At 39.7% G+C, this 22678-nt stretch overlaps 1 protein-coding gene across 1 annotated transcript in view; it reads right to left on the minus strand.

Moving 5' to 3' along the window:
- The window catches only part of ECPAS (Ecm29 proteasome adaptor and scaffold), a 2158898-nt gene that overhangs the window by 706614 nt on the left and 1429606 nt on the right, over positions 1–22678 (minus strand). The window contains exon 34 of the mRNA XM_044061033.1: positions 3357–3478. Coding sequence (XP_043916968.1) covers positions 3357–3478 — 122 coding nt within the window. The remainder of the gene's footprint in view (positions 1–3356; positions 3479–22678) is intronic.

Raw genomic sequence — 22678 nt, forward strand, 5'->3', positions numbered from 1 at the left:
TCCTGGAATGGGAGCATGAAAGAAAGGGGTCTCAGTATTAGTTGAAAAGGGCACATGAATAAAGATTGACGATCAAATGAAAGACATGTAGGGAAGATTTAGTGTGATAAGAAGATGTTGGCAGGAAATAAGAATTATACTGGCTGTGCTATTTGTATGTATATTCCACTAAAAGCAGTGAGAGAAGATTTTATATATATATATATATATATATATATATATATATATATAAAACATTATGGAGAAGTTACAGCCTTTCATCAAGGATGTATGGTGCAAATAGGAGATTGAAGCACCAAGAAATAAGGAGGACATCTATGGCAGCCAGGATATCACAGAATACCAGTTGAGACCATACACTCCATCATAAACATAAACACCATCATAAGTCTCATTATAAACTCCCCAGAGGACACCACAATCCCCCAAGAGGGCCTGTTTCAACAATAGCTGGCTTCAAAACCATGGACTAAAATTAAATGCCAAAAAGTATGCAACTGCATCCTTCAACAAGCATGGCTTCCCTTGTAACTATAACATTAAAAACACCCCCCTGAAAACTGATACCATAGTTAGGGATTTGGGAACCTTTGCTGACAGTGAACGACCCTTCAGTCACTGTGCGTCTACTGTTGTAACAAGTCATTTTTTATTGCACTGCTTATATCTAAAGGTACTGCACTCAGATCCAGGGATGTCATTGTTCAACTGTACTCAGCAGTCACTAGTCTGATCACAGAATATAATGCCCCTTGCAGTATGTACCTGTCAAAACAATTTTCACAACTAGAATGACAAGAAGACTTTCTCACTAAAGAATGAAGGGTCTAAATTGTAAAAAATATGTAGACCATCTCAAAACCTTGCCCCAGTTCAGAATCATACAGGTGCTGGGAGACAACCTCTGCATTCTGGATAGAATGTCAACATACCTTATTCTGTCACACCTATTGCACATTTGTAAGTCCAGTGATATCAATCACCTGCCCAAGGGATCTCAATCTCTTTTGGAACACAAATAAAACATGTTGGAGGGACAGGTTTGTATCACACAGAATACCACTTCTATGGAACCATTTTTCCCTCAACATAAGGGAAACTACTTCTCTTACTCTATGCAAATGCAATTTGGATGAATCTCACTGCCACTGTTCCAACCAAACATTCATCCCAGGTTTAGCACCCTTGTCACTCATGGATATGGGAACCATGCAAATGCCTCAACATATCCTTGTTTGGCCAATTTGTGTGTTACTAGTATGTAAATTATAAGGGTTAAAAGGCACCATGTGAATGTAAGGCTAAGCTTCTTAACAGCCTCACAGATCATTATCCTAGTAAGTACCTATGAACTTAGATAAATGCATGCACATATTTGGTCTTACTGAAATCATGAAAGTAAGACAGAATGAAATGGAGTATAGAATGCACACATTTTCAATAAAATATGGTTTGTGGCCTAAATTATATAGAAGTCCCATATCAAAAGAAAACCATAAAATTGTCTAAATCATGAAAACACATCAACTGATATTGTCATGCACTTATACTAGTTTTATACTGTAAACAAGTGTGCTGTGGTACAAACTGGCATTCTCGAATATTTCTTCTGAAAAGGAAGTTGTTTAATGATTGGGTAGATCAAAACTTACCTGAAATGTCATTAGATCTAAACCTAAGCAGTAAAGAGCTTGCAAAGAATTGAGATAATTGTAAACTGAATATTAGAAATTTGGTCACAATGAAAGTACATTAAATATGAAATAATAGTAGGTATTTAGAGGTCTTAAAAGTGATTTTCAGAAATGAAGAAGAATAAGTGGAACAGAATAGGCTGAAGAGAAGCTGATGGAAACTGGAATGTCTACTCAGTGGTACTTAAATATGAATATACAGCAATGGTTCTAAAACAACATTTTTTTACAATAACCCTACAATGACCAAATTGTTGGCTCAATGTTTGAGACAACAAAAGGTATAAGAGATCACACCTAAAATCCAGAATTATAAGAATGATAGGGTAGAAATGGACCTTGGAAAATTATGAATGTAATGGTAAATTATGACAGTAAATTCTAGAAGACAAGATGTAGAGGTTGAGAGCAGCACAAAGGAAACAGTAACATATTTGAGACAATTACAACTTTCTCAGTTAACACAGAAGTACGAGTATGAACATCAGAATATAAAGATCTGAAATTAAAGAAGCAACGAGAAACCAGAAGAGAGGAAAAAGCCCTGGGAGTGATAACATTTCAGTAGAAATATGTGAAAAGAAGGAACAGAAGATAATAAATGTCTGAATAGAACTTAACAATATTGTTCGGGTGGGGATGCACTCTTGACTTGGAAAGAAGCAGTAGTGGTAGTTATACCAAAGGAGAGGAAAATCCTCTTGATCCAGTGTCATACAAACTCATTTCAGTTCTGAATCATAAGCACAAAGTGCTTATGACAACATTGACAATAAGAATGGCAAAGATGGGGAAAGTGTAAGGTATATGTCTAGGGGGGAACTAAACAGGAAGAAGATAGTAGGATGGGATAATTCTTGGTAAGCAGGGAATGAAAGTGGTGGAAATTGTGAAAGACAGATGGCATATTCACTAGAGTTAGCAGAAGAGGTGAGAACATTGGAAAGGGGAAAAAAAAACAGAATGCAGGTGAAGTTTAATTGAGGCTTCAGGAAACACTGGAAGCATTAAAGCAGCTGTAAAACAAGTAATATAGGTAAACTAGGGCAGCTAAGAGAAAATGGAAACAGGATTGCCTCCCCTGTAAAGTAGTACTTGGCCAAACTGTAGTTTACAAAGGAGGCAAAGAAACTTAGAAATGAAGAATTCCACAATCCTAAAAGGATATCTATTTTGTTGCACATTACAGCACTGTATAGCTTCAGAAAAGCTGTAGTGGCTATAATAAAAAATACTCTGGAAGTTTTTGTTCTCTTATACTCTTTTGAACAGAACTTTATGTGCAGTAAAGAAAATCTATGTAACTTGTCAATTCCCAACCATTTTATTAGATCCCAAATAACTTTACTTTAACAAATTAATGAGCACAAAGGTATGTAACCTTTTGGCAATTACATGTGTGAATGTGCAAATAATCTGATAAGATTAATAGAAATAAGTTCACATGTAGGGGGTTGCGTAATTATAATACTGAAAGGGTATTCTATGCTATAATGTGTCCCTGCAACCTTATTTGCATTGGAAAAATATCTAGCAAGTTCAAGTTAAGTTTGCAGGAACATGGTAGAGATATTTCAGCAAACAACTGACAGTCATGTAGTAGGACAATGTTTACAATCTGGCAAGCATACCATAACTACTTTATTCTGTTCCAGTACATACCTTAGTGAACGAACCTCTGTTACTGAACTGACAATGCCTTTGTCTAAAAGGCAAGGCAGAAGTACGGCAATAATACGTTGGCCAGAAGTTCCACTGGAGGATTCACATGTTCGCACACATACCTACAGATCAGAGAAAGCATTCCATTATAAATGTTACACATGAAAATATACACCATAATACTTAATCTTTCAGGGTGAGTCAGTTATTAGACCACCTTTTAAGAACTGATATAAATTACATTCCTCTAAAAGGTGCACTGCTCATCACCAGACATGTTCCCTTGGAAATATGACATGCAATGAATGCGGAGTACTCATAAGGACATGGTCCGTCATTCAGTTTTCAGCTTCGTTTTATCAGAATCCCAATAAAGTCTGATAAGCACAGACTGGACTGATAAGGATATGAAGTGCTAACCGCATGGGATCATGGATAAGAATGCTTGTGTAACTACTGTGCAGACTACACAGCTGTATTTACATATTCAAGTATCAGCCAAGGGAAGGACTGACAGGAGGGAACCTGCCAATTTAAAACATATACCTATCTGTGACAGCAGATGGTATTAGCTGCTCTTATGACAGCCCTAGTGCACTGGTTCATTGCAGGCAGGTTTACTTTTCCTGCACTGTTCTGCACAATTGTTTTTAAATCCCTCAGCACTGATGTACAAATATCTTATTCTATCAGATTCACATTAGTGTCCCTTCAACTAGGTTTAAAGGATGTGTGCTACTTCAGTGTTCCCAAAAGGTGCACCCATTTAAATAAAAAAAACACTTACAAAAGAAGAAGAAACAGAAAGCAAATGAATCATACTATTAAAAGATTTTGGCTTACACTGGCATTCTGTGCACAAGATTGAAAGTGTCCATCTCAGCTGCTTGTAGAACCCATGAGTAAGAAGCTACTAGAAATTACCCTTTGAACAGCTACTAATATTAAGAGGAGCAAAGACTTATCCATAGTATCTAATTTCCAGTGTCTCTCAGCAGGGTGTCTTAACATACAGGGCAATCCCAACAAGCACACTATCACACCAGAAGAAAACGGGAAAATGTTAAACAACCTTCCTATGAAAGGATGCTCTCAGGCCCAACTAAACAACGTTATGTTTTTAAAATGTCTGGCAATTATTTTGGAGGATTAAGGCTTCAAATTATTAACAAGCTGCTTCCTGTTGTCTATTGTCTGATCCCTTCGGCCTTCATTTGCTTACACTTTTATTCTGAGCAAGACACTTCACCAGACAGTGCTTCAGAAGCGAGTCTTAAAAAGGTCCACATGGCTTAGTGCTCTACCCTAATTAACAATAATAATAATAATACAGATAAAAATATACATTAAAACTAGTATGCTTGGCACAGGAAATGAAAACACTGACTTGTCAGTCACAACTGCTTGAAATGCAGGGGGTCTCAGGTTCAATCCCTAGACAAAATTTAATGTTTTCCTTTCCTTTTTAGTCTTTACCACAATACTCAGGTAATGGCTTGTACTATATTTGGATGCCTGAATGTTAGAAAAATCATCATAACAGACATTTCCTATATGAAAGGGAAAACAGATGCCCTTGGAGGACACCAGGTACCTAATTGCCCACAGACTCCTTGTTGGACCAGTGGCAGTGACAATCACATGGAATGCATGGGGGTCCTGTATTCAAACTCCCAGACAAGGGTTAGTGTTTTCCCTTCCTGTTAAGCTGTTAATACAATGCTATATAAATGGTTTGTATGCCATCTTGGTTAAAGAAACGGTAGATTATCTTGCCTCAAGTAGTTCCAGGAAATACAGCTGTTAGCTACAGATGAGGCACAGGGTCAGAAAGTGGGAAAAAGACTTTCAATTATAAACTACAATAACCAAGGGAGACATGTCTTTTTTCAAACATCATTAATCACAACATACATATTAACATAGGTACATATATATATTAATAGAAAAAACAGTGACACTTTCATTGTTTTCTTGCATTACACACGTTTTCCTTTTAACAATCGTCATTCACTCTGACATTACATAAATTGTTCAATTCCTGCCTTCCCTTTAACCTTACTCCTCTTCCTCCTGTACATTATTCTACATGTATTGTTTACACAACATCCATTTATTTCTTTGAAGAAGTGGCTTCTTGATGGCAAAGAGAAGATCAAGTATAAGGCTGCTATCAACAACTGGTCAGTTTATCATGAGAAGAAAGGTTTGCCATTCAAGAGACTGAAATGTTAACAAGGCTGAGACACCATTTTCAGTGTGGAGCAGCTAAAGACAATAATCTAAAGTAAGCCAAGAAGCCCTGCAAGCTAGATGTGAAAAAGTGGAGGGCAGAGACGTGCTGAAAAAGAACCTTCTACACCAGCAATTGTGGGGAGTTCCTCTGAAAAAAATATGAGCCAATTAATGGGTGGAATAGTAAGTATGCCTTCAAGTGCAACCTCTCCCTTTCAGACTGCATATCATGCCCTACTGTATAATTCTCCATTATATTATCTTATTATTTTATGAAATGTCACTAGAGCACAGAAAATAATTTTTGAGATTTATATACTGCAGAGCTGCAATCCTGGATTTTCTGGCAAAGAAGACAAACAGTCAGCCTAATCCTCTCTTCTCAGTGCTTAACAAAAAAGGCAGGGAGGGAGAGAAACATTTTATTTTCTTCTGCACGCTTTCAACCCTCTGTCTGATAACCATGAAGCCACTCTATCAGACTCAAGACTATTAATTCCCAAGCAGTGAGGAATTCTTCTCAGATCCAAAAGCCATGAAAGATCAGTCATCCATACAGTTGCCACCTTTTCAAATGGCCAAAGTGGGACATTTGCGGGACACACATCAGATTTTACAGGCTGACACATACCCACAGTCAGTACAAAGGATAGAACTTTACTTTTTTGCCTAAATTAAAGCTTATTCTTGTAGCAGTTTAGTTGCTTATTCTGTTTCTTGTAACATTTAGGTATACATAAATAACTATTTTATGCAACTATTACATAAAATATGGGACATAATTATGTCCTACAATCACAGGACATTTGCCATTTTTAATATTTTTGGTCAGGACACAACTGCCCAAAGAGGGACTATCCCTCACAAAATGGGACAGGTGGTAACCCTAGTCATCCAGGCAAAATCTGTGTGTGTTTGCTCTCGATAGCATTCTGGCAATAACATTATTTTTTTAACAAATGGCCTAACCTCCTCCTTTGGAGTCGTAATGTGGGCATTCTGTGGCACTGCAGGGCTCATGCTTCTTCATTCCACCAGCAGAATTAAACATCACTGGCTTGTGTGGTCACATCCATGTGATCCCTAAGACAGACCAAACCCTTAGAACACTATCCCTTTTCTCCAGCAATGACATGATGGGAATGGCTCACTGGGCTGGCTGGGACCCATTCTCTCCCCCATGATGGAAAAGTCCAGCTTACCACAGTGAGGTGTCAAGCGATTTTGCATTCAATTGAACTTGGGTCACTTTGTCTGTAGTCAGGGATTTATTATTCTACATCCCCTGTGAGGCAAGGGTTGAAATATTACACTGCAATATATTTTGTTTAACAATGACAGACAATAAACCCATCTAGTCTGTTTTTTTAAATACATTCTACCACCGCCTTCCATCCCTACCTTCCAAGGGTAGCACAACTGCTGTTTTAATATTCCTAAGCACTTTTTCTCTAACCAATGATATGCTAAAGTTTTGTATCAAAGAAAACACCCCCTAGAGTGTTGAGAAATCTGTGAAACGGCTCATCTGGCCCTTATGCTTTTTTAAACATCTTTATTAAACTATAACATAGCATGTCCATGTACATTAATAAAAATGAAAACAAACCATAAAAAGTTTCCATTATTGTCATGAAATATGCTTAATGTTTTCTTTTTAACAATTTTCATTCACTCCAACATTACATAATCTGCAAACTACATAGAAATAAATGGAATTTGTGGGAACAATACATACAAAACAATGTTAAAGAGTTGGAAGAGGAATGAAATTTAAGAGAAGGAAAGAACTGAGCAATTCATGTAACTCTGAAGTGAATGCAAACTGTTAAACTGTATACTGCATCAAAATAAGAAAGGAAATGACATATTACTGTATATGTACCTATGTCACTTTTTAAAAATGTCATGCTTAATAAAGATGTTTAAAAAATCTCACATTATCTCTCACTCTTCCACATTACATCTACAGCATTTACTACCTACCTGAAGAAAAATCCTCATGTTTATTTGGGATTTAAAAATACCTATGCAAACACTTCCATGCAAATATCTGAAACTTTCTGGATTTTGTTGCATACTTGGGGAAACCTAAATATTTCTTCCCACTGCTCCTATATAATTTGCCTTTCTTTTTATTTTTACCAACCTCTTATAACCTGCTCAGACTGATTTTATAGTTAACCATATAGGTTCATAGGTAGGTATTAGGCTATTGACCCTAGGGCCTATATAAGCCTAAGCAAACGGTACCCTGGCTTTTGCCACGCAAGAAAATTATTTTCCTGTGCCCCTGTCAAGCAGAGCCACAGAAGTGCTCCCCGGGGTGAATTTCCTATCTCCCATCCAATCATCAAGATTTTTCTTGGAGTGCTAATGAGGAGCTCTGTTTGATAAAGAGAGATAGTTTGTTCCAGAGTATGGGAAGTCTCTGAGATAGGAATCTTATCCCTACAGCATGTTCTGTTTATTGTGGTGACAAGGTTTAGGTCCCTAGAGCGTGTAGCTCGGAGGGATTGGGATTTCTTTACGTGGAGCATGTCCAACAGCTCTGGGTTTGTATGTTAGGCAGAGATAATTATCCATTTTATCAGCTTCTTTTTTCCATAACCAACTAAAACATCTACCAGAGCCAGGCTTTCACTTAGTACACTCCTGGCTTTATCCCCTTTTCCCATGTGTTACCAATTAATGATACGGAAGGTAATCTCTAACCTGCATTCAAACTCTTGCTAAGCCTCATCTTACTCTATTAACCTTCTCTCTGTTGTTCTTTTGCTAATTTCCTAATGTAATTTCCATCTGTCTTGGCTATTTTCTAAACCCTATTTGCAGCAAAATCTTCTTTCTCCTTTTCTGTTGACTTAATTCTTAGAGCACTTTGTTACTTTATGAATGTAATTTTCTGTATGGTTGTCACTATTCTCTTTAAGCCCTCTTTCCAAAATCCTGCTCTCTACTTGCTCAACTATCCCCTCCCCATGTCATCTTCATTCTTTTCAGCTTTGATATACAACATGCTGTTTAAGTTATGTGACTAAGCCTTAGCTGCGTAACCCTTGCCTTCTTCCCTTCCCAAATGATTTCCTTCAACTATTATTAATTGTTATCCACAACATCTCTTCTGGTTGATAACATTTCACTACTTGTATCGTAATATTTCCATAATCAAGAGCTTCCAGTTTTTAATAATAAGTCCTGATGTTTTATTCACTGTAGGACATAAGGAGACAGTTTCCTCTTCATCTCCTCCCTCTCTACTTTGGTGTCTTTCCACCATTCTCCACACCACTTCAACCCATCTCCCCACCTAGCAACTTCCTTTTGCTTTGTTATGGAAAGACAGAAACAAAGTATTACCTTTTCTTTTTCCAGTTCCAGATGGACTAAAAAAGTGTCCCTTGTTCAGTCCACCTTGCTGTACACAGGAAACAGGAACAAGGAAAGCTACATTTTTCATAATGGCAAAGAGACTCTTTTCTGAATACTATCAGGGGACAAATCACTCCACTAATTACACAAAGCTTTATGTCCAAAGCAGGTGCTTCACCTAAGTTCACTTCTTAGGTGTCTGGCGGTCTTTAGGAAAATTAACCAATATCAGTTAAATGCAGTGCATTAGTGTTCTATCCCAGATGATGACAATCTCTCTCTTTTCACAAAGACTCAGGACTTTTCTTCCAGCTTATTAAGGTACATCCTGACTGTATGGTTCTCCAGGTTAATGAAAAGGGAATTCTGAATGAAGATGTGACATTCTAGTATTAAGGACATACAAAACGGTTTGCAATTCCAGGCACGTGATGTACAAAGCTCCCAAGAATGGTAACTCAACATCCCAGAGAGGTGCCTGATGCAGGGGTCTTATTCAGGCTGGATAAAAGGAATGGATAGTTAATTTTCTAGGTTGGTAAGGAGATCCAGCAACACAGAAAGGGGGAATCAGACCCAGCAGATGGAAAATACAAGTGTGAATTCACTAAAACTATGCCACTAGAGGCAGCCATAGATGGAAAATTTCAGGGCCTAGTCTTCAGACAGAAAAGCTCTGAAGCATATAAAGTCAGTATAACTTGGAATCAAGAATGATTTCACCCATATGAAAAAGTCAAAAGAGTGGAACCACAACAGAACTCGTTAGGGATGATGATAAGAAGTTTTAAAATGGATAATAGCAACCAAATATCTAGACAAAATAACACTAGAAAATTTCTGTGCTGGAATATTTCTGCTACGACCACCAGATAATGGCTTGCCAACTGCAAGGAATGCAAAAGATCAAACAGAAGAAAATCAACCAGGCTCCAGGGAGTATACAGAGTTTTGTGATGTCCCAAACCTACTGACTCTGTGTATAAAAAAAGTTAGAAAACTACATGGTAATAAAAGGCTGACTGTCAGAAACTATAAAGAAAATAATACTGTGATATTTTAATATAAAATTCAGCAGACTAAAGAATCAGATGAAAAACTCCATATTTCTGACAAAGACAATATAGTTTTGAGTTTCTTTACTCTGACTGTGAAAATGTTAACTGTGATCCTAGTCTCAACAGGCACGGTTTAGGATACATTCAGGTTGCAAATGTAAAAAAACAAATAAATAAACAAGCTGTTTTATACCTATGCAGCAAGTCCTAGAAAATATCAGCAAATGCAGATATAAAAGCTTTGTAAGACATAGTTTCATAGGTAGGTACTAGACTATCGGACCAAGGGCCTACGTAAGCCTAGCCAGCAAGATTCCATAGCTTACGCCACCCAAGAAAGTTACTTTCCTGTGCCACTGTCCAGCAGAGACACAGAAGTGATCCCCGGGGTGTATTTCCTATTTTTTATCCACTCATCAAGATTTTTCTTGAAGAGTGCTAATGAAGAACTTTGCTTGACATAGATGGGTAGCTTGTTTCAGAGTACAGGAAGTCTCTGGGACAGGAATCTATCCCTCCAGCATGTCCTGTTTATTGTAGTGACAAGGGTTAGGTCCCTAGAGCATGTAGCTCAGAGGGATTAGGATTTCTTTAGGTGTAGCATGTACAACAGATCAGGGTTTGACATAGCTTTATATGTTAGGCAGAGATCACCTCGGAGTAGGCGATATCTAACGGAGTAAAGCTGGAGTTTTTTGAGGCGGTCAGTGTAAGGCATTTGTTTGAGGCCAGTAATCCTCTTTGTGAGGTACTTCTGTGGCCTTTCCAGCTGCTGCAGATGTCTTGTGAGGTACATTCCAAAAGGGGCGTTGTACTCTATAATGGGTCTAATGAATGATGAGTAGAGAGGAACAATGACCTCTTTTTTCCAGGATGAGAACCATTTTATGATGAGGTGTGCCACATAGAAGGACTTCCTGACTACTGTGGCGATGTGACTATCAAAGGAGAGACTACTGTCCACCTGGGTCCCAAGGTCTCTTATCATGCATTCGGTGTTAAGTAGATTGCTGCCTATGTGGTAGTTCATGGGAACAGAGTTTTTACTAAAGGGGATGACACTGCACTTTTTGGCATTGAGCTTGAGGCCATGGCTCTGACACCAGGCATCTGTCTCAGTGAGGCCCTTGGATGTCCACATCATTTGGGGACTTGACTATGGCTCCTAGTTTGCAGTCATCTGCGAACTTCATTAGCCAGAGGCCTTCTGTGTTAGCCTGTACTTCAGAGAAGTAGATTCCAAACAGGAGAGGTCCCAGGACGGAACCCTGCAGTACTCCACTTGTCACTGCTTTGAGGTCAGATTTGGAGTCTGCAACTTTTACAGTGTGGGTTCTGTCAGTAAGTGAGTTGGCAACCCATCTTGTCACGTAGGGATTTAGATCTAGTTTAGTGAGTTTAGCTATAATTCCAGAATGGGGGATGGTGTCGAAAGCCTTGGCGAGGTCAAGATAGGCTGTGTGAACCACCTTACCCTCATCCACGGCTTTGGTGACTGCCTCAAAGAAGTCGATCAGGTTCAGGAGGCATGATCTGCCTTTCACAAACCCGAACTGGGTGGGATCCAGAGTTTGGAGGTTACCAATGTCTTTATTTATGAGTTCCATGATGATATGTTCCATGGCCTTGCAGACCAGGCTCGTCAGGCTAATAGGTCGACAGTTCCCGGGATCAGTGGTGGCTCCCCCTTTGTGGAGTGGGATAACTGTTGCTGTGCGCCATTCAGTGGGCACAAAGCCTGACGCAAGGCTATTATTGAACATGGTGCTTAAGTGGGGAGCCAGTTTGTTCTGAAGTTCATGTAAAACGCAGCCTGGGATGTTGTCCGGTCCCATGGATTTGGCTTTAGAGAGTGCAGCTTTTACCTGCGTAGTTGTGATTACAGGGACTCTGCATTCTTCCTGTATAGATATGGGTCCTTTAAGGGGTGAGAGGGGGGTAGAGTTAGCACTGAACCGATCTGCCAAGATGTTGGCAAAATCAGCTGGTTCTGTAATTTTTGTACCTTTGTGCTGCAACTCAGAGCAGATCTGGGTGTTGCCATCTAGATTCTTGACATAGCTATAGAATGATTTGTGGTTGTCCTTGGATTTAGTGGCGATTTTGTTTTCGTAGCTAGCTTTGGAGGATCTTATAAGGGATCTCAGCTTCTTACTGAGGCTGACCAGGGAGCTCCTCTACTCATGGGATTTTACTCTGTTTTGCAACAGTTTCTTCCTTCTGTTGTACAGTTTGTTTATGGCAGAGGACCACCAGATTGGCTTTCTTTTTTTGGAGGATAGCGTCTTGGTTCTGTTTGGGATAGCACGATCCATGCACTCGTGTAAGTGCTTATAGAGTGCATCTCTGAAGGATTCATTTGTAACTGTATTGTCCATCTGCATGGGTGTCTTGAAGTTCACCACTTCTGTCTTAAGAAGTATGAAGTTGGCTTTGGAGAAATGTTTTACTGTGGTTTCCTTAATAGGGGGTGGGGGCGGGATGTGGATATCAAGGGTGATAAGCATATGGTTGGATCGGACCAACGACGAGTTGACTTCAGGTGTGGAACTCCGGTCACTCATGTTGGTAATGACTAGGCCTAGGATATTGTTGCCCCTGGTGGGGATGTGGATAAGTTGATCTAGGGCATTGGAGTTTATGAATTCCAGAAAGTGTTGAGCTAAGGAGTTGGTACACGAGTAGTTTTCCCAGTTAATGGTGGGGTAGTTGAAGTCGCTCATTATTAGGGTGTTTGGTTGAACCCTAATATTTTGCATACATGCTAGAAAGAAAGTGGTTTATAATCTAATGAAAGAAGACTGGAAAGCTCCATTTGATTTGAAAAAAGATTTTTGTCTTAAAGGCAGATGGAGATAATACTGTAGTTATTCATCGGAAAAATGCTGAATAATATGCTTACAGTTTCTAAACAATGAAGTTGTACACCAAGTGTCATGTACATAAAAACGAGCTTTAAACTATAAAACTGAATATGATTTTTGAATCCGTGGAGAGTTACTGGAGGTGTGTTAATGGGGAAAAATGGTAAACAGGCTGCTTTTGATATCACAATGTACTATTCTAACCTTCTTTAACTTTTTAAATGTCAATAAATCAGTGGGTAATCCCTGGATGTCTTGCTGTGTATGCTGAGGATAGCCTTTGTGAGTGAAATGTTACATACACTCCGAGATATGTATTCACAAGTCTTATGTATGATTAATATCATGACATATTTGAGATTCAACATTAGAAGTACATGAGAAGATACAGAGGCAAAAACTGTAGCAAAGACAGTATCTCTCGCGGAGAAATCTTACTCTTCTTCTGGAAGTCTCATATGGCATTCTAAATATCTTATCCACAAAGGACATCTTCTCAGAATGGGGTAGCTATGATCTGCTGTCTCAGTTCCTCAAGCAGTGAGGAAAAATTAAACCAAGTTATACAAAAAAATGCCAATCAACAACGCATTGGTGAGAGGGAATGTACATTTAACACAAGATAGTGCACATGTGCAGCCAGATGAAACAGAAGCTTTTCAGCTTTCTTCTTATCTACAGACACATTAATGAAGTCTAGAAATGTCACATACTGGAGAGGCAGATTAAGGAACTAGGAGTTAGAAAATATGAAAAATGTGATTATCGACCTAATAATCAAATGCTAGGTCGTCAGAAGGAAGGTTCCATCAAAGATATTTAAATCATATGTTCAAGAAGAGGTTTTTAAGGGAAGAGAATATAGAAAAGTGATGGTGTTAAAATATAACACAAATTCAGGTAGTATTAAAACTATTAGTAGTAAGAAATGGAACATTTTTGGACAGGACTCCTGTTTAGTGGATTGTTTAGGGAAGCACCCTACACTCATTTATAAGAGGGACAATTTGAATGATAACTTTGAACAGTGTGGGGAGGATGATTGTAGGTCAGTAATCAAGAAAAGTTGGTCTTATTTGCAGATGACATTATTTTGTACTTGAAAAATCCAGAAAAGGATGTCTTGGTGTTGAACAACATTTTGAGACTGTCTTCTTTTTGGATGAAGATAAAACAAAGGTTATAACTGTAAATTATGTACTCATTCATGACTTGGTTCTGCAATAACCATATTTACAGGGACATAAGATGAAGTATTTAGGAGCACGGATTAAAAGGATTCTGATATGGCAGATAAGGAAGTTTGGGAAGAGACTAAATAAAAGATAAAACTATGAAACTGGAAACTCTATCTTATCGATATTGGTAGCAAGATACAAGCAGTGAAAATGTTTTTAGTCCCTTTAGTTTTATATACAGGTCAACCAGACAAAAAATTGTGGGCAACAATTAAAGAGATGAAGGAATTTATCTGCGAAGAAAAGAGGGCAAGACTTAAGAGGGATAAGTTGATCCTCCCAATATAACAAGGTGAGCACTCCAGTGCCTTTATTCGACAGAGGCACTGGGAGCTAAGGTCGGGTGGCACAATGCCAGGGTAATCCTATGGGCTAGGCTTGTAAAGGCTCCAGGGCCATTAGCCTAGTACACACCTAAGAACCTATGATTTAAGATGAATGGAGAAAGGAGATGTTTGCCAATAGGGATGACTAAATAGGGGTACAGAAAATAGGCAAGAGGGGGCTGGAATTTACTGGATAAAAGTGGCAAAGGAACCAAGGCATTGGGAGCAAATAACTAGAGAGGGAAAGGTAATAGGGTGGGATAATGCCAAGTAGCAGTTCAGACTGCAAGTTAGAGACTGCCTTCAGGAACTGATAAAGTGTAGGCAAGGAGAAAGGGACAGGGGTGTTCTAAATGAGACACCTGCTCTGGTAGAGTTTTTAGTCAAATCTAGAAAAGAAGCTGTTCTTTAAAGGGGGATAATTAGTAGGGTATATAAAATGTTGCACGACAACTATAAGAATAAATCATAGGATGTCAGAAAAGATGGGAAGAGAGACTAGAAAAGCAATTTACAAGACGGGAACAATTGGAGGATATATATATATATATATATATATATATATATATATATATATATATATATATATATATATAGTTATTTATTTATTTTACATTTGTTGACCGGGATTGTCTGACTGAGCTGAAGAGCCCTTTTTCAGCAGAGGCCCAGGGAGAAAAGCTCCAACATATTATACAATTTTCATTATAAATTAGCATTAAACAGCAATGCTGCAGGATTATTACAAGGCATTAAGTAGCAATACAATGTTATACAGTGTCAATAATCAGGAGTATAGCATAACTATTTCAAGATGTATAAAAAGAAATATGTCATTAAGATGAGTATAGTTTTTGGGGTAAGTGGTTACAAAAAAAACAGTTTTATCATGATGCAGTTGCATGTTGTGTTCTGAGAGACTGCCTTACATATTATCTGCAATTATACAGAGCTGAGTAAATTTATTTTGGTTATAGAGTTTAATTGTTGCTTAGATCTGTGTTGAAACTGTTGTCTCACTGTTCTGAGAGACTGATCGGCAAATATACAGAGTTGAGAATATATTTTTGGTTTTAAAGTTTGTACTGTTAGTTTTTGCTTAGATCTCTGTTGAAACTGTTTTGTTCCGCCCACCCTCCCTATTTTTGGTTTGTAGTTTAAATTTGGTGGCTTTTGCAGTTGCCCGCCCCACTGTAGATTAGATCTAGGACACTCCCCCGTCCCATCTCTTTACCACATTCTACCTAATAAACTCTTTCTGCACTTGCTTTTAGTCCTTTTTAATTTAATTGCATTTTTTAAACTGTGTTTGGTCTAATATTGCTGCATATTCAAGTGTGCTAGCTTGCACTGCATGTGAATTGTTTTTTACTACTGTTTTTGCTACTTTTCTGTAGAAAAGAGAAAAAAAAAAAAAACTGTAAGCCTGTTTCCTACCTTTCCTGTAACTAGCGTTCCAGATACAGATTTGCTGTATCCAAGACTGTATGTAAGCTTCCGAGTCCCCCAATCCTTTCTGTGTTGGAGGGAAGCCTTCTAGCTTATCAGTGGGAGTGGTAAGCACTAGGTAACCTGTCTACCACATAAGTAGTGGTTCTGGCCCAGAATTTGTAGTTATTGGCAGTTTGGGCAATCTCTTCAATCTCTCTCAACTTTCTGATTTTAAAGCCTGCATTTGCACTTGTTTCTGTCCTGTAACTCATCTAGTGCAGATACAGATTCTTGCTTGTTTATGCTCAGCACTTGTTCAGAACTTGTAAGCGCTAAATAAGCTACTAATTACTATAGCACTCTATCTTCCTCATTACTTAGAGGAAAACAGTTTTTGTACTTACTTTTCTCACTTGCTTAGAGAAAAACAGCTGTTGTACTCACTTTCCTCACTTATCGAGAGGAAAAACCCTGCAACTCTCTTTTTGCGCGGTCTTGCGCACAGAGCAGCGTCGGGCAGCACCGGTTAGCTGGGGTATACTATTCCCGGCCCCGCAAAGTCTGCGCTGTAAATTTTCCCTTAGAACTAGGCAAGCCTCAACTCAAGTGCTTCAGATCAGCTGCTCTTATTGCAGCACTTGCAAAACAGAAATCAGCACTTGTCCTAATCTCTTAGACAGCACTATTATAATATAGCATAAGACCCTCAATCGTCTGCAGGACTTAAGTTCAATTTACTCTTCAAAGCGTGTCCAGAGATCAGCTTCAGGTGTACCCTGCAGTTCATCTGGTGGAATTGGGCATCCCGAGGCAATGTCACAACTGCCTCATGTATACAGACAACCCTCTCCTCTTACCTCTAGACATAAACACTTGTGAGAGATGCAAATACACAGCCAGACTGGAGGCTAAGCGCTCTCAACCCATGACTGTAACAGACAGTCAAGAGGATAAGGGACACACTTGCATCACACCACCTGTCACACATGAATCTACAAAACAAGCACTGACAAAACATACGCATAAATACACAAAAACATATTCGGAGGCACTAGGTACCAATCTGAAAAAGAAACAGTGCCCTCCAAAGCAGACAAGCAAGCAACCTGCACCCCCAAACACAAGCCAGAAAACACATAATTCACCTCAGCAGTGTGCCTCACAACAGCCCTTAAGGCAAAACACCATACCTAACACGCTAGTAATAGCAGACTCTAAAGTAAGGCACACGGATGTTCCACTCACCAGGCTGAACAAGGAGAAGGTTACTGTCAGCTGCCTATCGGGTGCTAGGATCCACCACATAACACAGGCACTTAGGTCACTCCAGAACAAGTACAAGTATGACGCTGTCATTGTACATGTTGGTGTGAATGATCTAAGATGTACCTCCCTGGACTACATGAAGAGAGACATCGAAGAGCTCTCCGATCATGTAGCCCAAGCTGATATGACCCTGACCTTGAGTAGCATACTACCTTCACCTAGAATGATACCACAATACAAAGACAAAATTATCAATTTCAACAATTGGCTAAGCTTCTGGTGTCATTCTAAGGGGATCCAGTGTCTGTCTGCCTGGGATGACATGATAGACAAGCCTTGCTGTTTTGCCAGAGATGGGTTGCACCTGTCACCCCTAGGTTTTCGAATACTGGCCAAGGCTCTTGCCGTCCCCATAGTGCCTTTTTTAGGCAAGGCTCAAAGGACAAACCAACCACCGTAACCAGCACAGGTAACCAAAAACTATGGGTAATGCTACTCAACGCCAGAAGTCTCAACCTCAAAATGCACCCACTTGAGGCTCTCCTCAGCATGGAGAAAATCGATGTTTGTGCAGTGACGGAAACTTGGTTCAAGGCTCAAGAGAGCACCCCAGCACTGCCAGGTTACAATTCATATCATACCTTCCAGCCTCAGTTACCGGATCGCAGTACAAAGGGCGGAGGTGTATCCATATTCATCAAGGATACCCATATCTCCAGGTTAGTAGCGCAGCATGATGCCCCAGAGATCATCCATGCGCAACTATCAGCAGGCAAAACCACATTTCAAGTCGTAGCCGGTTATAGATCGCCCATCATGTCCCAAGATGCTCACTCTGCATTCTTTGAGACACTGGAAAATATAAAGGTCCTACCCAACACCATAATCTTGGGTGATTTCAACTACCCTGGTATAGACTGGACGAACTACCAATGTTCCAACTCCTATGCTCAGCGATTCATAGAATTTATAAATTCAAATGCCCTTGAACAACTAGTATGTTCCCCCACTACATGGGACAACATATTGGATTTAATCATCGCAAATATGGGCGCCCATTGTACCACACCCGTTATCACTCCCTCCTTGGTCAGATCTGACCACAAACTGATAACTCTGGACATCCTCACCCTCCACCTCCCCCAGTTAAAGAAACCATAGTCAAAAACCTTTCGAAAGGAAACTTCAAACTACTTGCATCCGAAGTGGAAAGCTTCACTATTCCCTTGCAGAAGGATAATGATATCCAGGATGCAGAATCCTACACCAAGGCACTCTATATGCATCTTCAGGATTGCATGGACTGTGCTATCCCAAATAAAACCAAGACTCCTTCCTCAAGCAAGAAGAAACCAGTCTGGTGGACCCCAGCCATAAGCAAACTTTACAATAAAAGGAGGAGACTTATACAAAAAAAGGCCAAATCTCAAGTAGAAAAATCATCCCTGATCAGCATTAGTAAGAAATTGAGGGCCCTCATCAAGTCAACTAAAGCTAATTTTGAAAAGAAAGTTGCCAAGGATGCCAAGAATAACCATAAGGCCTTCTATGGCTATGTCAAAAACCTAAATGGCAACACTCAGGTCTGTTCCGAGCTAGTACAAAATGGAACAAAATACACTGACCCTTCTGACATTGCCAACATCTTGGCTGACAGGTTCAGTGCAAATTTCTCCCCACCACCACCTACAGGGCCTATTACCATTCCAGGGGATTGTGTAAGTCCAATTATTACTGATATGTTGGTTAACAAGGCTCTATCTAAAGCTAAAAACACTGCCTCCATGGGACCAGGTGGTGTCCCGGGCTGTGTCATACACGAGCTCCAAAAGGAATTAACCCCGCATCTTAATACCCTGTTCAGTCTCAGCCTCTCCACAGGATATGTGCCCATAGAATGGTGCACAGCAACGGTGGTCCCACTACACAAGGGTGGGGCCACAACTGACCCTGGGAACTACCGACCAATAAGCCTGACCAGTCTGATCTGTAAGGCTATGGAGCGAATCATTATGGAACTCAAATGGAGAGATTGGGAACCTCCAGTCGCTGGACCCTACACAGTTCGGCTTCGTTAAGGGCAGATCATGCCTCCTGAACCTGGTGGATTTCTTTGAGACAGTTACTCATACTATAGATAAGGGAAAGGAGGTACACATGGCTTACCTTGACCTTGCTGAAGCATTTGACACCATTCCTCATTCAGGTATTATTGATAAGCTCACCAGCCTGGGCATAAACCCTTACATCACAAGATGGATCGCAAACTGGCTCTCAGATCCCATAAAGTAAGAGTAGCAGGATCTATGTCCGAATCCAGACCAGTAACGAGCGGTGTGCCTCAGGGCTCTGTCCTGGAGCCCCTCCTGTTTGGCATATACTTCTCATAAGTACAGGCAAGCACGGAAGGCTGTGGCTGACTAAGTTTGTGGACGACTGCAAACTGGGTGCTATAATAGAGTCTCCGGCCGACATGGAGATCCTCCAGAAGGGCCTAAATGAGACTGATGCATGGTGTCAAAGCCATGGTCTCAAGCTAAATGCAAAAAAAATGCGTAGTAATCCCCTTTGGAAAAAACAGAGTACCCACAAACTACAACACAGGAGGTAATCCCCTGAAATCTGAAGAAGAAATAAGGGATCTAGGGACCCAAGTAGATAGTCAGCTTTCCTTTGATAACCATGTTGCCAAAGTGGTTAGAAAATCCTTCTATGTGACCCATCTGATCACAAAAGGGTTTGCATCAAGATCTAAGGATGTAATGGTGCCCCTCTACTCTTCCCTCATCAGACCCATTACTGAGTACAATGCACCAATTGTTATGTACCTGGCTAGACATCTCCAGCAGCTGGAGAGTCCACAGAGGTACCTAACCAAGAGGATTACTGGCCTCAAACAGTTGCCCTATGCAGCACGACTGAAAAAGCTAAAACTGTTCTCTGTTGCATAATGCCTTCTCAGAGGCGATCTCTGTCTAACATAGAGAGCCATGTCCAACCCTGAATTGTTGAACATGCTCCATCTTAGCAAAACCAAATCTACTCAAGCTACACGCTCTAGGGATATAAACCTCAACACAACAATGAATAGAACATGCTGGAGGGATAGATTCCCTTCGCAGAGACTTCCCTTACTATGGAACAGGGTCCCGATCTACATAAGACAGAGCCCCTCACTATCGCTCTTCAAGAGGAACCTTGATGAGTGGATGGGTAACAAAAACTTCACACCGGGGATCACACCAACAGCACTACTAGATAGGGGCCAAGGATACTAGCTGCTAGTACAAGGGTCTTGGGAACTACTAAAGGGGAGGTGAATACCGCACAACGTGGCTGGGCTAATATTTGCCTTTGGGCAGATAGCCCAGTACCAACCTATGAAGGCAAGACAATTACAATAGAATGTTTCTCTGAGGCAATTTGCTTAATAGATTTTGGAATCTAAAATGCTTATAAAATTATTATATATATATATATATATATATATATATATATAGATATATAGATATATAGATAGATAGATAAATGGCTCCCCAAGTATGCAACAAAGTCCAGAAGGTTTAAGATTTTTACTAGAAGTCTTTGCATAGCTATTTTATACCCCAAGCAGACTTCAAAGATTTCTCTCCCTAGTTAAATAGCAAATGTTGGAGGTGTGATGGGGAAGTACTTTGTCTAACATACTAGAGGAGCAAATGGCTGTTACTAAGGAAATGACTCTTTTGAGCTGCTACAAAGCATCTGAAACCTAGATGTAAGTAAGGCCTTAAGTTAATTCTGTCGGCTGCCAAAAAGGGAATTACTAGAAAATGGAAATTAAAACCTAAATTAACTATATCTGAAATACTCAATATTGTAAAAGAGATTAAAGAACTAGAAGACAGATCCTTAGAAAAGAGCAGAAGCAAATTGCTTAGAAATAAATGGAATCTGTGGGACCAATACATGCAGAAGGCATGGCATGTAGACTTCATTTTTTTTTTCAGATAGATAGCAAGTGCTGGAGATGTGATGGGGAAAAGGAGGTAAGTGACGACAAGTTTTTCAGGGAATGTAATGAGTTGGCATATTTTGAAAATTCCCTACAGAATACCTTGACGGGGAACAAAAAGATGTAACTAGGGAAACTGTTGTTTTGAGCTGGCTTATAGGATCTGATTTACCTAGACACAGTAAGACCTTAAGTTTAATGCCATTGTCCATGATAAAAATAATTACTTGAATAAGGAAATCAAAATTTAAACACTGTGACAGGTTAGCGGAGAGGACTAAAACTCTGAGCTGTTAATGAGCTGTTTCCTATGCCTAGGATCAAAGGACTGATTCCTCTTACCCATCCCTTCCTCCCTCCCTTTCCCAATTTCTTCTCATTCTCTCTTCTTCCACTTTGTCCCTTGTTTCTCTTACCTCTTTTTGGTTCCTTGGCCCTTAGCCTCTTCCATTTCTTCCAGCTTGTCATCTTCTCTCCTTTTGCTCTCCATTCTTACCTTTTCCTTTAACTTACTGCCTTCCTCTATTTCTTTTTCCAGGTCTCCCCAGATACAAGACAGTTCGACCACTGGGGCTCTGGTATTCTGCATTTCTGTATTAACTTAGCCCACTGTTTTAAATCTCTTCCCCACCACCATTATCTCTACATACTGAATATTCATCTTGAGCTATCCCACTTCTCCTCCACATTTCTTAATTTATTCCTTGTTTTTGCTCCCCACCTATCTGTTCCTCAATTTTTCAAGGTTCCCTTCACCCCATTTTATGCATTTCTGCTATTTTAGATGTGTTTCTTTCATGTCCTTTAGTAAGCTCTTTAACATCTCCCTTTCATACTCTCTTTTTCTTAACCTCTATCATCCATTTCTATCCAGTGAATGATGCTACATGTCAGTGCATAATATGTTAGGATATGCAACTGAGATGTTATGCCGTCCTCTTCTTCCAGCATTGTTAAATTGTGTCTGACTTCCACAACCATCTTCTCAATCACAAGTGTGAACAAGCCTGAGGATTGTGGTCACCCTTGTTTGATCCCTCTCTCTTTCCTTATCTCCTTATGAGTATTTAAAGTAGGTCTTGTCAAATGGCCTGTATTCAACATATAAATGTTTCCACTACCTACCTTTGCTGTAGTGTCACCCACGGGAAATCCTACCTCACCATATCAAAGGCCTCCTGCTGGTCGAAGATCACAATCCCACCTCTCTCTACCTGCTTTTGCTCCTCCCTGTGGATAAATTCCAGCAGAAACCACCATTTTGTTCCGCCTTGCTTCCATTCACAAAGCTGTTATGCCCTGCTTGTATTATTTTAATGGAAATACTTCATCCGGTTTTCTAGCCAATGTCTTTGCAAAAAATCGTGATGTCTACATTAATCAGAAACAGGCCTCTAATTTCTCACTTCTATCCTTTCTCCTGCCCCTTTAGGTATCAAAGTTTATCCTGGCCCTTTTTGTACTTTCAGATGATTTGCCAGAATCCTGTATTATTCTGTACTTTTCTAAGATCTTACATATTACTTGCACACAGTCAA

Source organism: Protopterus annectens, chromosome 2.part0 (assembly GCF_019279795.1).
Source record: "Protopterus annectens isolate FY-2018-M chromosome 2.part0, PAN1.0, whole genome shotgun sequence".
Lineage (NCBI taxonomy): Eukaryota > Metazoa > Chordata > Ceratodontiformes > Protopteridae > Protopterus > Protopterus annectens.